Genomic DNA, 15,995 nt, shown 5'->3' on the forward strand with positions numbered 1-15,995 from the left:
GCACCAAAATAGATTAGAATATCTTGTTCATTGGCATAGATATGATATTAATTAGAGCACATGGTAGCCAGCAAAGAATCTTGCAAATGCAATGAAGAAGGTTCAAGCTTTTTATTTAAAATATCTATCAAAATCAAGATAAAGAATAAAAAATCTTTACTATAAAAGAAATAAGATTCACAAAAGATAGCATTCTATTTTTTTTTTTTTATCTTTATTTTTAGCTTTTATGTATTTGTAGCACTCATAAAATAGAAAATAAATAATCAATAGATTCAACTCAAGGACTATTATTTGTTGAGTTATTGAACGAGATATAATAATCATGATAATCTCAACAGTGTTCCAAATATTTTATGTGAAGGATTACAAAGGCGTCAATAATGATCAAATAACAAGATGGTCTTTCCACCATAATATAAAACACCATCAATGGCTAAGAGGACCTATCAACCATCTTTGAAGAGAACAAAGATCAAAATATATGACAAATATAATTTCTTGCACCTTAGATTTTTTCTACATATGATGGCTGCGCCTTGTCAAACTCATTCCTAGAAGGAATGGATAATATTATAGACATACATATTTATTCTAATAATTATTTATATGATAAAGTAGAAGTAAATAAAAATAAAATAATTCCATAATAACTTCAAAAAAACTTCGTAGAAGCTTTATAGATATTGCTTTGACTTTCCACATGTTTATAGTTAATTAGTAGGCTAGAAACTTGGTCAACAAGTTAGCCACGTGATATACATGTTAGTAGCTTTTGGAAAAAATTGACTATGTGATGCACATATAGATAACTTATCTTGCAAATTAAGTCATATATTTAGCAAAGTCAATACCTTTTGGAGGTCTTATAGAATATTGCTATATAATTTCTAGTTAAAAAGTATATATGGAGGCAAAAGTGAAGCCTTCTTTACTTTTATAAATACCTTTCTAATCCTTAATCTTGTTTCAAAACTTTCTAGACTTATTGACTTTAGCAATAGCCATTCTAGTTTAATATATAATCATTTTTAAGTGATTTTTTAGTCTTTTTAAGTGACATAATAGTGTATTGAGGTTTCTTTTCTTTGAGATTCATATCCTTGATATAATCATTGTCAAGAAAGGTTTTTATTTTTATTTTTAAATTAAATAGCAAGATACAATATTTTTGATACTAAGATCTTAGAATAGACTTTTAATGGTTTAATGACATCTAATAGAATGAAGAATGTATTATTTGAAGGTAGCTATAAAGGTCTCAATATTAATCAAATAATTAGATGATTTTTTTATCCTTATATAGAATATTATTGATGATTAAAAGGATCTATCAACTATATTTGTACAAAATAAAAATTAAATTTTTTTATTAATACCATTTGACAAATATTGGACTTCATCAACTTATAAGGCAATGATACAATTCTCTCTAGAACTTTTGGTCTATTAAAAGAGATAATTTAATGGATAATAATATTTATTATTATATTCATTTAAATAAATAAAATAAGTAGAAGAAAATAAAAGTAAATTATTATATTATGTAAAATTTTATTTTAAAATATTCCAAGCACCTAGCTATAGAAGATAAAAGAAAATTATAATAATAAGTCCTAAGAACTCTAATAGAATCATATAAAAATTATAATTAAAGCTTAATAAATATTATTAAATATTAATCAAGTTTAATTAAATTTTTAAATAAATTATAAAAGAAATAAAAAAAATCTTAGATAAATCTTAATTAAATCTTAATCAATTTTTAGAAAAAACTTTATCAAATTCTAAACAAATTCTTAACAAATTCTAGTAAAATCCTAAAACAAAATTTAATTAAATCTTATACAAATTTTAATTGAATCCTAGATAAATTCTAAAAAAACTTTAAAAATTTTAATCAAATCTTAGACATATCTTGAACAAATCTTATAAAAATCTTATACAAATCCTAATCAAATCTTAAACAAAATTTTAAAAAAACTTAATAAAATCTTAGATAAATCCTAATCAAATCCTAGACAAACCTTAATCAAATTTTTTAAAAAATCCCAAACAAACTCCTAAACAAATCCAATTTTTTTTTTAAAAAAATATTAATCAAATATTAGAAAAATTATAATCAAATTCTAGACAAATCCTAACAAAATCCTAAATCCTAAATCGACCCTAAATCTTAAACAAATTCTTATTAAATCCTAAGGCAGATTAAAACTTCTATAACTGACAATCAAAGTATTGATTTTAATTCACACTTTGCATATTCTTCAACCACTAAGCTGGAAACAAGCACAAATATTTTAAAGAAGATCAAGCTTGTGAAAATAGAGGACAAATCCTAAAATTTTCTTGAGTGTTGGCCGATCTCCATCTCTAATCTTGATACCAATTTCTTCAAGGCAAAATTTCCTAATTCCACTATTTAATACCTCTCAAAATTTACTTATATGTTGGAAATCAAGTTTACTATCTAAATACATAAATTTCATCTCAATCCAACTAGTAGATTGCTAAAAATCTTAGAAAACTTCACTAACCTTCAAAATCCCATTTTTGAGACCTCAACCACTTAAACTTCAATAATCTTCAATCTAACTATTTGGTCATGCTTAAATTTATAGCACATAATAAAAAAAACTTAATCACAAATCCATAAATTACCACTTGTAGATCTACTACCAAACTCACAAAATTCTTCCAAATGTTTTTTTTTTTTTTTTTTTTTTTTTTTATTTTATTTCACAAAACAAGATTCACCAAAAACAACTCTGGCTCTGCAAAGTTCTTGCAAAGTCATTATAAGCTAAAATTGCCCGAAACAAATGCTCAAAGAAACCTTATAAAGTCTTTTGTCAAATATCACACTCTAATTTGCCAAAAAACCTTAGAGTCACCATATATGTGTGATTTTGTATCTTGGGATCTGATTTCAATCCTAATTGAAAGTGGTCTTTTTTAGATATCAATTCTCATTTTTTTAAGGTAATTTTTGCTAAAATCAAATTTTAACTTCTTTGCATATATATTTTTATTTTTTATTTTTTTAATATGTCTTTTTTTATCTTATTTATGGCCCTACAAAGTAAGAAGAAGCCTACTTTACAAAAAGGTAGCATTTGCATTTTTAGTTTTACTACCTTTTGACTATTATCTAGATTTCTTAGATAATTTTCTATAATATTTTGAAATAAGATCTTCTATAATATAATATTTTCTTCTCTTTCACATATTAGTCATGTTATGTCACAACAACATTAAATTGTTGATAACTTATTAAAAAGCTTCTTAAAAGCTTTATAGACTTTATAGTAATAAGTATGAAGCTTTAAAGCTTTAAAGTTTTTATAGTTTGTAAGCAATTGATAGATTGATAACTTTGCCAAAAAGTTGATCACATGTTATACATTTAGCCACTTCTTTTACAAATTGGCCATGTGGTGTGTGTTGAGAACTCTTTTTAAAAATTAAACATGGAACCTACAAGTTATACATGTGTCATATAATCTATAAGACATTGTTACTTAGTTCTTTAGTAGATATTAAATATGGACATAAAAGTGAGCTCTTTTATACTCTTTTCACTTTAAAAAAAAGCCTTCTTCATTCTTATCAACAATTTTTTGTGCTCTATTATAATTTAAGATTTTTTAGTCTTTTTATGTTTGGCAATAGCCATTATAATTTCAATTTTGTATCTATCTTTTAATTATATATATATTTTTTTTGTTAGATAAGAAGTATTTTTATTCTTAAAATTTTATTATAATTTATGTCTTTAACTTATACAAATTTTTAAACATCATATAATAAAGACACATATCAACATAAGAATTATAATATCATTTAAAGCCTAATAAATTAATATTCAAATATAATAATTATAAAATATTGAAAAAACTAAAAAAAAAATTATAAAAGATTAAAAATCTAGCAATATCTTACATTTTTAATTTCAATATTCTTTTATTATTAAGAATATTTAAAAAAATATATAAGAACTTACTAGTATAAATAATAGAAAAGAATTTTATTTTTTAAAATTTCTATATATATAAATAAACATATATATATACATATTAAAAATTAGCCTTTAATATAAAATTTACATAACAAATGTTCATGTTATTTAAGTATGGTTCTTAAAAAACTTCCACAAGGCTTTTGTAGTAGCTAATACATATAGAAATAAAATTGATGCTATACTCATTCTTATTAACAAGTTTCTTGTATTTTAGACTTATTTCAAGCCTATATTATTTCTTTAAATATTAGAATAATTATTTTATTTTAATAATACATAAATAATATATTTTATTAGAAATTTATTTAAATGCATGTATTTAATAATTTAAGAAATTACAATTTTTGATATATACTTGAATTCTATAAATTAATATCTTAGCAATTTAAAACTTTTACAAGATCAATAATATTCTTAGTTTATAAATTTTTTGATACTTATCACTTGCAAAAAATAATAAAAATATAAAATAAAATAAAAAAGTTTTATTCTTTTTACAAATACTGCAATAAATTTGTATTAATTTTTTCAAAAAAATAACATTTGATTGTTGAAAGAAAATTATAAAAAAACTAAATCTTAATTTATTTAAATATCTTTATGATAATATGAAAAATTACTAATAAAATTTATCCAATGCCATTAAAAAAATTATGCAAAAAAATTAAAATTTCAAAATTTAATTTTAAAACTTATATATATATATATATATATATATATTTAAAACTAAATAAAAGTAAAAGTACATAAATATAGGTCAAGAACATCTTTGGAACTTTAAAAAGATATTCATATAACAGGATCAACAATAGAGTTGCAAACAACCAACTATTGAATACATCAAAAGATTTCTCTAGCGTCATTATTATTACTTCTTTTTTTTAAAATAAAAACAATGGAATACGGGTGTTGGGTTGTGTTTTACAATACATTTAATTATCTTATAGCTCAGTGTTGTAGCAGTTTTCCAAAACAAGACAAAAGTTCACTACTGCACAAAGGCAAAGGCCTAAGTAAGATCATGCTCGAATGTCATCTATCCAGTTGGGGTCGAAACATGGATGTTTCAAACATTTTGAACACTAGATGTTGTCGGATGTGGTCGCTCGGCGACTGCGGCGATTACACAAATCCCAACGTGTGCCTCCGAATGGCTGAATCGGTTAAGATCCGCCATCTTTACACCTGGGTTGCTTCAATAAATGCATGGTCTTTGGCCTCCTGGATGGGAATATTCTCCTCACCAGTTGTTTCACATGGTTGAACGTTCTGAATCTTTGCTTGCTTGCTCAAGAAACTGCTCAACATGTCTAGATTCTAGATTCCCCGATCATCATCCTAATCCGCGCCGCCCGGGGCTAAATTTAATGAAGTTGAAAAGAAGGTCGGATTTGGCATCCCTGGTTGATAACTTCAAACTCAATGGAGCTGTTCTGAGCTTCGTGAATGGCGGCATCAGAACGTCACAAGTCTTGGATTCAGGACATCTTTCAACATTTGGGCACGTTTCTAACGCAAAGAAGTAAAATTCTGTCTGGATTTTGCAGTCGCCGTGTTGCAGTGGACCAGACAGTTATTTCAATGGTCACGTGAATCATCTCACTGTAAGTCACTGTAAGTCAAATGAGGATAAGTATCGATCAAAAGTCCAAACAAAAAAGTATAGAACTAAACCAACTGATAACGACATTGTCTGGAAAATGTTTTATAAATAAGTAAGAGTGTCTCGTGTAACCGCAACAGACTTGTTTATTTGAGCTTCAGAAGTTGTTGAGTAAGAATTTTGCTCTGCAATCGTCTATTTTTTTTACTGTAAGCTTTGCAGTTTGTTGGCATATCGTTTCTTGGATTGAAACTATATCGCCAAGCAATACCGTGCGTGCAAGATTTTGACCATCATTTATCCAACGCTGCTACTCTGTTTGCGTTGTGCGCGGAAGTGGGTCACGTTGCAAATTCGTGGAGCAGTTGGAGTGACTATGGCAATGCACTCTGAATCGTTTTCCTTTCCATTGGGAATTGTGTTCCTTTGCCTGGCGTTGGATCTTCAAGCAGTTTACGTAGTCTGTAGGCACTTGAAGACGCAGTGTGGACGTTTAGTCGAAATTTTCGTTCCAATCATGTAGAGTGAAAGTACTGACACATGAAATTCTTAGTTGCAGAGGGTGGAAAGATTCTCTTTCAAATCCTGTTTGTCATGCTTATCACTACCGTATATAAGGATACCCTTCAAATATGTACTAGGATTCATATTGACTGTGAGTGACCATATGATTTAATATAAACAGCATGGCAAAGTGTTCTGATACAAAATGTGCTCTGCGATCGACGTGGCTTTTTTGTAACTGTCACAAAGTTTGTTTCTCCTAGAAAGTTTCTCAAAATACCCGCACGAGATGAACTCGCAAATGTTTGGATATCTTCTTCACTTACTGCATTGCCATGATATCATTAACCTGAGATTAGTCGAGCACCGTGCGGACTCCGGTGCTATCAACCATCAATCGGGTAACATCATTGTTAGTCTGGTCAAGTTCAACATTTTAGCACAGACCTTGCGGTCGCAGTGCCCCCGCAGTGCAGTACAACTAGCCCTACCAATCTAGGACTGATCACTCTGTATATAGATGCAAACCAAACAACGCTGCAGCTATTCTGTTGAGACCCAGAGTCGATCGAAAGCAGAATCGAGGAAAATGGTCGCATCAAAGCTCATTCTACAATCTTTTGGGTTGTTACATTCTGTGGATAGTGCAGTGTCGCCCATCAGTACCAAAACCTGACGGCAGAAAATGTTGTCGCATTTCAGCTTCAGATAGGACCCCATGTCGAAGAGGCGCTGTTCATTATCCCTCCTGGAAAAGACACGCCGTCTTAAAGATATGCAATCTCCTGAGGCACTAAAACCGTAACCACACTCTGCTCTAACCTCCATCGCGTTGACTGTCACTCTTCTCATGCACTTAACTCTCTTGTGCAGTAACTAAACACCACCAAAAACTGCGCTTGTGAATCAGCACTTCTCTCGTCAGGTCAGAAGGGATCCTGCGCACAACCTTACCGACACTCGCCACAGAATGCTGCAAAAAAGTCTTGTCGTAACTCCTTCGAGCTTGCGCGGCACTTTTATAACTTTTTCAAGCTGTAGGAGTGTTGCAACGTGAGGTTATCCAACCGGTTATGTCAAAAGCGTATACCATCTCTAATCTACCCTTTGTTTGCTGGATAAATTATAATGATTCAAGGGAAGACAACAATTAACGAGGGGGATCACCAGAGAATATTAATTAAGTGGTGCCAAATGCTCAAGTTACCAATCCTATATCGAAATTATAATATTGAGCAGATTAAAACCGAAACACAATTTATCTTATTAAAATTCGACATGCAATTAAGACAAGTTGCCAATTATTTAGGGGGAGCATCAGGAGTTGGCTGATTGTACCCCTGTTTCTTTCCGTCCTCTGGAGAGCATTAATCGCATGCCGCTGCTGACGTCAAGTAAAGAAATATCTTCACTTGTCGTGAGTCTCTGAAGTCCTTGTCCATGACGCAGAGCAACCCAATTCTGACTCTTTGAACAATAGGTGACTGACTGCAGTTGGTTCAAATTGGGGTTCATTTCAAAACATTTCACTCTGAGACGACTTGACTATCCTCTGAAGCCGGATTTAGCAAAGGATGTGCAACGTTTCCTTGTGGCAACCTTCACCGTACATCAGCGTGCCGTAGACTTTTGATCCTCGACATACATGAGGAGGTTATTCTGTGGCAGCAAGTGATTTTGTGCCGGATGTTCACGTCTTCTAAACATGGTGGATTCTTTTCACCACCGTTTTCTTCATCCGATCGGCAATTTCGGGCATTATCACAACCAACATGTTTTCTCATGCATCCGGACTGAAGCACTGTACTGTTTCACGTTGCAGATCTGAATTTTAGCTCCCTGCTCGAAGGCACACGTTTTAAGGCTAGGAGTGTTAACGAAATCCTGGTCAGTGTGAATGTCTGGCTAGAGAAACTGATGACGAAATTGTCCTTCATGGAGATCAATAATGTGTTCAGCACTGTTTGATACATGCATCCAATCTTTACGGCCATGTGAGCCAGTGCTGGAATCTACCAAATCCTCGTTTCAGAGGGAAAGACAAACAGAGAAGACACGGAGCTGGCACTGTCCTGGTGGGTGCACGATTATGCGCAAGACTTGCACTTGAAGCTTGTAAGTGTGCCAGGCTTTAAAAGAAAACGAGAATTCGCCGGATAGGTTGACTTTCATAGATCAGATTTCAATACGGCCAATTTTCCCTAGCCTGGAAAAACCCTTCAAATGGTTTCACTCCTCTGTTGAGGCAAAACTAACAAACTAAAGATGTCGCATAATCGGTGCGCTATGTCGGAGGTTTCAGGGACGTCTAGGTGGCGTGAACTTGTGAAATGCCATCGCAATGTTTATCGATTCAACTAACGTCACATCACCTGTAAGCCCACAAAGACGATGCAAAGTTCAAGTCATGTAGTTGAGCAAATCCAAATAATTCGAAAAACAAAATGAAATCCGGGGTGGGTTGTTCACCCGCCACTTCCAAAGCACGTCAATTACATGGAAAAGTAGGAGTCCAGTTCAGAACATTGTACCGGCATCTTGACATGTGCAATAAAGTTGGTTTGACCACAGAAAGGGTGTGCTTTCTAAAAACTTAAAGTTGGCTTGTTGGAGTAGAGACGTACAGTGAACGAAGGATATGCTCAAAAGTGGGAAGTGCGTTGTACTCAACGCCCCTATGAGTTCCTCTTTTTCAGTGCTTTCGAAGAGGCAAACTTCATTTTGCCGAAAAATCGCGGCTGTAAAACTTGGATCCATCCTGGAAAACCCAGTGTTAGGCTTTCCATGTCCTATTGTCTAAACTTTGCTGCGATCTGATGCTGCACTTCGGACTTAGATAATGAGCTTGTTTGAGAGCATCTCACTTAAACTAGATTATGATCAACACGTTGGGGTTACAAAACATGAATTGGGTGGGTTTGCAACCAGGAAATCGGTGTGGATCTGGGAATTGGAGCCTAAGCGACATGCACATCGACTGGATTATCTCCCCGAATGCTGGGCCATGGGCAACATTTTTCTACTCTTACGCACAATCGCAGTATGCCATGATTAACACTGACTCTCCACGGTACAAGAATCCGTCAAGCTGCCGGTCAATCCCATGATTCCACAGGCTGTTCCAGAACCAGGAAATTGCACCAAACAACGCTAGGAACGGGAAAGAAATCTAGGCCTTACCAACCAAAATCCTGTACTTTCCATATTTATCCTGCTTCATGCTTTATCTTATTGTCTAGTTTATAGTCTGTAATAAAAATCAAATTTCCAATCAGTACTCTTAAGAATGGGCATTTGGCTACGTTGATTAAACATGCTTCCCAGTCATCGCTGTCTCTATTTCTTGCCTTAGAATTTGCTTGCACACGGAAATTCTTTAAAACTTCTGTTTGGATTGTTCAACAAAATATTTCAGGCTTGAATTCAATATACAAGACATTTGGGCCCATAACACATCAAAACACAGATTACTCGCCGGGTCTGTTTCAGCGCACAACAACCTCTGCCAGCTACACACAAGAGTTAGCAGTTTCTGCATGCACCTGGAATGCGAAAAAACAAAAGTTATGGAATACGCCAAAGGAAAGAGTCAAGGCATCGATGGAGCATTCATTAATCCCGTTCAACGAAACTTGATCTGAGGAGGGATGGTCTTCTTCCCTTCCGTTGCTTTCAAACCGATCGAATCGAAACTGCATGAAAAGCAAAGGAAGACTGTACAATTTAAGGGTGTTTTGCGGAGATAGGCGAACTGCTCGTCATTCCTCAGCAAGCACGTCACCGCTTCAATCAATCGGTGCTTTTGGGTGTAGGTTAACTGCACTGGGGAGCCGCCTCTGTGTCAGGAATCGGGACTCGAGAATCGAAGCTTCACGCATTGCCATGGAGATCGGTGGAGCCTCTTCGCAGCGATGCCATAGCTCATTCGTCGCCACTGGGACTGCGGGTTCATGACCGCGGCGAGATTCGAGCCCACGCCGCTGCTTTGCGAAAAAATCAATTCAATATTTTCTAGATCTTAATGATACTATATGCAATTACTCAGACTTTTGATACGTCCTATAATTATCTTTTTATTCATATTTTCTAAAATAGTCTTCATGTCTGTTTTTATCAACTCATTATGTGCAAAAAAACCATGCAAAGTAGAATTTGAAATTGCTAATCAATTTCTTTTAACTTTTCTTGGTTTATATGCATAATGTATATGTAATTCAAAATAAAATGAGCTGGAAATTAAGGTAAAAGACAAATTCCAAGGTTTTTATACATTTAAAAGCTTGTTAAGGATATGACTTTTCTTTTGGTGAAAATAGGTGGATTTAGCAAGTTTTTTTTGCAAAAGCTAAATATTATTTTAGAAGCTTAGATTAGGCACATAAGCAAAAAAAAAATTTTAAAAATCAGTTGAATAGATTTGCAGTTAGAAGGACACAAGATACTTCAGCTGATGGCTTCTCGAACATGTGAGATCTATTTGGGAAATCAAAAATTTGTTACGTCTATTTTTAATAAAATAGCATTTGTTAGGCTTATTTTTTATATTTACTCTAATTTTTAAGTTCATACTTGTTAGGATGAAGATTTTTATTAGAATTGTTAGACTCACCCAAAATATAGGTAAGAATGATTTTATACAAAATATTTAATAGGATACATGAAATTAATAATTCATTAAGAATAACATTCTATTAAAACTGATCTATTTATCTGCTACTTAAATCAATAATTTAATAAACTATGTACTAATATTTAATTATTAAATTAAACACATATACATACATATACACTTTTTATAAAAATAATAATTCACACTCTATAAAATAAAATATAACTACTGTAAACTATTGTTTTTAAATCGGTCTTATAAAAAAATAAAAAAATAAAAATAAAAATTACAAAATTAATTTTTTCTTACTATCATATAAAATCTAATGCCACTTTTATAATTCGTTATCAATTTCCTCATAACGTGGCACAACTTTGACACTATCAAAAAACAGAACGTTTTTAGATAAAAAAAACAAACGTTTGTAGATAAAAAAAACAAACGTTTGTAGATAAAAAAAATGAAAAAAAATAAAAAACGAATTGATTGATTGAAAAAATTGTTGAGAATCTATCAGATTGCAAATACTGTACAAATGAAACAGTCTCCGACATGTGCAGTCTAGGCTTTGCTTTGCTTTGCTTAGCTTTGGAGTGTACTCACCAACCCATTGTCCTCTTCTTTTACCCCCTAAACTATCATATTCATACACATACACACACACGCTAACGCACGCCTGGTATCACCGCCGAAGCATCGATGGATCGACTGTGGACCCGAAGAAGGTCCAGAGCAGGGCGATCCCGCAGTGCTATGCTTTTCAGATAGTGCAGGTGGTTGCGTAGACTACGTCCTCACTCAACTGCCAAGGCTGCCGGACACCCGGTCCATAGTCCTCGTGTCCAATGATTGGCTACAGATCCTAGACGTCGGTTTTTAGTTGGGCCCTGGAGAGTCCGCACATTTGCTGCCGGTTGCCCAGGTTTTCTGCGAAAAATCAGTCCTGGAGATGGTGCAGCTGCTAGTGACTTGAATCGTCACTGGATGCGGGTCTACTCGGCATTTCTTGAACCCCAACTGCTAGAGTAGATTGCTGGGACCCTGAGTAGATTAAATTTTGCTAGATTGATTCTTAGCTCGAGTTTATAGAATGATGCTCTAGGACAGATAGCGTTAAATCGACTCGCCGAATGTAGGCTTTCAAGATCGCAGACTTGAGGGACTCTTGAAAGCTGCTATCAGTGCATTTCCTGTGCAAAAACTCGATCTAGTTGTTCGTTGGTTTGGGGTGTTGCATGAGCTTGAGTGGGTTCAGATGGCGAGACGCGACCGGAGTTGAGCGTGGCTTGAGGGCTTTAATAATCCGCGGTGAGAACTCAAGGGATTCGGCGTCCTGTTGGGAGGTCTTGATTTGTAGTTGAGCTGCATCCCAAATGGTCACCTTATGTAGGAGGGCCTGGAGTGAAGGGTTCGAGATTCGACGATGTTGGCAAAAATAGCGCCATTACGGTTTCTTCCAATGGGATGACGATGAAGGATTACACAGCTTGGTATTCTCGCATCAAGAGTCTCGTATTCTTCCTTGTGGTGTTAGGCACCGGTGCAGTCCTCGGCGTCGTCACAACTTTGAATGTTGTCGGATACATCACCAACTCCGAAAGTGGGTTTCTCTCAGCCCGATTCCCGACTTTGCCTCCGCAACTTGATGCTACTTCGTTTGTTTCCACGTCGAATGTTTTGCCTACGACACCAATATCAGCGGATCTTTCCAGTGCCAAAACAACTAATCGACCTGATCTTCCTGAACAACATGAATCATCTTCCGAGGCATCCCAGATTCAGCACCCGAAAACCATGGAACCTAACTCAACTCGTGCAGATAATGTGCGGCTGGTTAACGGTTCAGATGTGGCCCTTGAGCCAGGCTCTGCGTCAACAAATTCGACCAAAACAGAGGACTCTGAGACTGTTTCCGAGGAGATGGATCCTTGGAGTGTAAGTATAGTGGTGAAGAAATCAACTATTGCAAGAAAGTCTGAATTGGAAGAAAATCCAGAGGATACGATCGATGTTGGTGGAATTGACTCTAAGGTGACAGATGCGGTGATAAATTCAACTTTAGTAGAGAACGAATCGATGGGGGAGAGTTCTGAAGTACCACCTCTGATCTTTGAGTCAGAAATCCCTCTTATGTCGCATCCGGTGGATCTCTCCACTCTGTCGGATGTGTACCACGACATGAGTGAGGAGGAACTACTGTGGCGCGCCTCGGCAGGGTTTTTGCGCCGACCTCGCCCCAAGTTCGTCATTCCCAAGGTGGCATATCTGTTCCTCACTCGAGGACCCCTGCCCCTAAGCGCCTTGTGGGAGCGATACTTCCATGGATACGATGGTCTGTATTCTATCTTTATCCACGCACATCCCAATTACCTCCCTAAATTTCCGCCAAACTCCGTGTTCTACCGTCGCAACATCCCCAGCAAGGTATTATCATCAGTTCTTCATGAATTTCTTTTGAAGTACTCTAGTTTGGAATTCGTTCTCAATGAGCACCTCGAATATTTGTGAAATGAGTGCAGAAGCTGTAGTTGAGGTATTTCAGAATAATCCTCAGAGTTCTTTTTGAGAGCCTGTTTGTTGTGGACCACGGGTACGAAGGGTGTGAACATTCCGTTCTCACTTTTTTCAACTTCGATTGTAGTAACGGAGTTTTTCTTGTTATTTTTCATTGTAACAATATTGAGTTCTTATCCTGAAACTACCCGCATGAAGATTTGGAATGTTGAAATGCGTTCAAAACTAATCGGGGATCTTCAAGGAAAAGTATTTCCTTAATGCGGCTGCGGTCTTGTCGGTTGTTGAGCGATTATAACGGAGGAACATCTGCGATTGTAGACGAAGGGTGCTTGGGTCTAATTGTTTAGGTTTTATGTTGATGAGTGGTGTGCAGGAGGTCTTTTGGGGAAAGCTGTCGGTATTTGCGGCGGAACGGCGGCTTCTAGCGAACGCTCTGCTTGATGCTGCGAACGAGATATTCGTGCTTCTTTCCGAAACGTGCGTTCCGATCGCACCACTTCGAACGGCATACAAGTATTACATGGACTCGGAGCACAGCTTTGTGGAAGCGTACGTGAATCTTGGAAAGGGAGGGATAGGGAGATATAACCGCATCAAGGGCAGGAGCAAATTGAACCCAGAGATTCGGCCCTCGCAGTGGCGGAAGGGAAGCCAATGGTTCGAGATATCGCGCAATTTAGCTCTCATGGTTGTCTCGGATCGGAAGTACTACTCCAAGTTCGAGAACTTCCTTTGTAAAAACGATTGCGTATGTTACATCGACGAGCATTATCTTCCTACAGTGCTGACAATCCTGGCACCCTCAAAGCTTGCTAATAGAACTTCACATTACATAGACTTCACCCGGAGCACGGCTCACCCTCATCAATGGAACAAACTAGATATCAACGAGCGAACGTTGAGGAAAATCACGACTGGCCAGAATTGCACCTTCAACGGCAAACTCACAACGACTTGCCACATGTTCGCTCGAAAATTTAGTCCGGATACGATTGAGCCCCTCCTGAAGCTCGCTGCCAGAAGTTTCAGCATCCCAGAAGTTGCTATTGGCAACTAGACTGCTCTTCTTGTGCGGAACAATCATGTATCATACCGATTTCTCCCCCGACGACTGCCGTCCAACGACTCAACCCACTCCGGCAACAAGTAGTCTGTACAAAGCACTGCGGTTGATGTTTTCACTCATAGGTTTTCTGTTGTGCCGCTAAATTCTAATATACCCTCGACCATGTTTCAAAGTCAATCCACTTGTTAAATTTTGTGCCTTAAAATTGGGACTCCGTAATCTTTTGTAATTCTCCAAAGGTAACAGATTTTGAGTCGAACAGATCATGCATGACGTGATTCACACATGCCCATTTGAACTGGAACCACTCAACCAGTCTCTGATTTTGGTTTTCTGGAAACAATCAGGCCATGGCGGCTGATAAAGTAACAAGCTTAGCAAATCCGTGTCACTCAACTTTTGTATACTTGCTGAAATAGTTACATGCTGATGGACGAAACTCCTAGACTAGCTTGGACTGATTTAGTTGCCATTCTAGAGAAGTGTTGTATTAATTTGAGCAATGTTGCTGCGAAAAAATATAAGTATATTGTTGAAAGAGAAGCTTGATAATACAATATCAATTGTATCTATATTAATTAAGCACATAATGTTTAATAAGAGTTATATATATATCTAAACAATCTTTTAACATTCCCACTTAATAACATATTAGATTAATTCAATTTGATGATTTCCATCATTTCCTTGAATTTATAATGCTTCTCAAAATTTAGACCTTTGGTCAAAGTATTTGCAACCATGTCTTAAATCCTACAAAAAAAACCAAATTGCTTTTGCATTCAAAATCTTATCACAAACAAAAAAAATGTTGAATTCCTTAAGAGTACAGAATGTAGAATTCTTTAAAAGAGAAATAAAACTCTAGTTATCATTGAAAAGGGTCATGGGATTATTTTATAAAAAGTCAATGTCTTTAAATTATTTGTGAAGCCAAACTACTTCCTTTGTTGCATAAGTAACTCCTATATACTTTGCTTTGGTGGTAGACAATTCAATTGTTGGTTGCTTCTTGCTATTGCAATTGATAGCACTACCAACAAATAAAAATGTATAGCTAGAAGTTGAAAAAGAAGTTTCAATATTTCTTGCATAATTTGCATTGCAATAAGCAACTACTTACAAATTTGAAGAACTTTCACTCTATTATAGTACATAATCTAATGTAGCTTTTAGATATTGAAAAACTCTCTTATTAGCTTTCTAATATTATGGACTATAATTTGCCATATATTAGCTACCAACTCTAATTGCATATGCAATATCAACTAAGTACCTATTATTACATAAAGTAAGATACCAACTATAATTTGATATAAAATAACTTTCATTGCTTCAATTTCCTCATAAATTTGTGGATTCATGTTTCTTAATAATTTTTTGTTAGAATCCAAAGATGTACCTAAAGTTATATAGTCATTTATACCAAATCTTTTAAGATTTTTTTTCCAAGTATTTTTGTTAATCAAGGTAAATTATGTGACTTCCTTGATTTTTCATAATTTTTATTTTTAAGATATAATAGATTTCTTCTAAATCTTTCATCTCAAATCTTATTGCTAAATAAAACTTTGTTTTCAAAAGAAGTCCCTTATTTTTGCAAATTATAACCAAATCATTGAGATATAATGCAATGATAATAAATCCATTGAAACTCCTCAACTTGTAAATTTTA

General features: G+C 34.8%; 2 protein-coding genes across 3 annotated transcripts; one reads left to right on the forward strand and one right to left on the reverse strand.

Annotated features, from left to right (window-relative positions):
- Positions 1-6,212: 6,212 nt before the first annotated feature.
- LOC141045831 (uncharacterized) lies at positions 6,213-9,133 on the reverse strand. Of its 2 annotated transcripts, XM_073536618.2 has the most exons (4): positions 8,660-9,133; positions 7,467-8,500; positions 7,078-7,163; positions 6,213-6,876 (listed from the first exon to the last, which is right to left on the reverse strand). In XM_073536618.2, exons 2-4 carry the CDS (start codon positions 7,641-7,643, stop codon positions 6,672-6,674), a joined length of 468 nt encoding a protein of 155 aa, XP_073392719.1. In that variant the 5' UTR covers positions 7,644-8,500; positions 8,660-9,133; the 3' UTR covers positions 6,213-6,671. The 2 variants fall into 2 exon arrangements, with proteins under 2 accessions (XP_073392719.1, XP_090109994.1); XM_090253868.1 differs by having other exon boundaries at positions 6,708-8,500.
- Positions 9,134-11,495: 2,362 nt separating this feature from the next.
- Positions 11,496-14,497, forward strand: LOC112287447 (uncharacterized). The gene is made up of 2 exons (XM_024530427.3): positions 11,496-13,161; positions 13,628-14,497. The coding sequence occupies exons 1-2, from the start codon at positions 12,202-12,204 to the stop codon at positions 14,309-14,311; spliced, it is 1,644 nt and encodes a 547-aa protein (XP_024386195.1). The 5' UTR covers positions 11,496-12,201; the 3' UTR covers positions 14,312-14,497.
- The last annotated feature ends 1,498 nt before the right edge of the window (positions 14,498-15,995 follow it).

This window comes from Physcomitrium patens, chromosome 10 (genome assembly GCF_059467195.1).
Source record: "Physcomitrium patens ecotype Gransden chromosome 10, ASM5946719v1, whole genome shotgun sequence".
In the NCBI taxonomy this organism is placed as follows: Eukaryota; Viridiplantae; Streptophyta; class Bryopsida; order Funariales; family Funariaceae; genus Physcomitrium; species Physcomitrium patens.

Excerpts from the sequence above, each read along its gene's own strand:
- LOC141045831 (XM_073536618.2), bottom strand. The coding sequence starts at position 7,643 with ATGAACCCCAATTTGAACCAACTGCAGTCAGTCACCTATTGTTCAAAG. Across the intron at positions 7,164-7,466 it reads GAGGACGGAAAGAAACAGGG|CTTGAAAAAGTTATAAAAGT; the intron begins GTACAATCAGCC and ends ACACTCCTACAG. Across the intron at positions 6,877-7,077 it reads CTGTGGCGAGTGTCGGTAAG|GAGGGATAATGAACAGCGCC; the intron begins GTTGTGCGCAGG and ends TGTCTTTTCCAG.
- LOC112287447 (XM_024530427.3), top strand. The coding sequence starts at position 12,202 with ATGACGATGAAGGATTACACAGCTTGGTATTCTCGCATCAAGAGTCTC. Across the intron at positions 13,162-13,627 it reads GTCGCAACATCCCCAGCAAG|GAGGTCTTTTGGGGAAAGCT; the intron begins GTATTATCATCA and ends AGTGGTGTGCAG.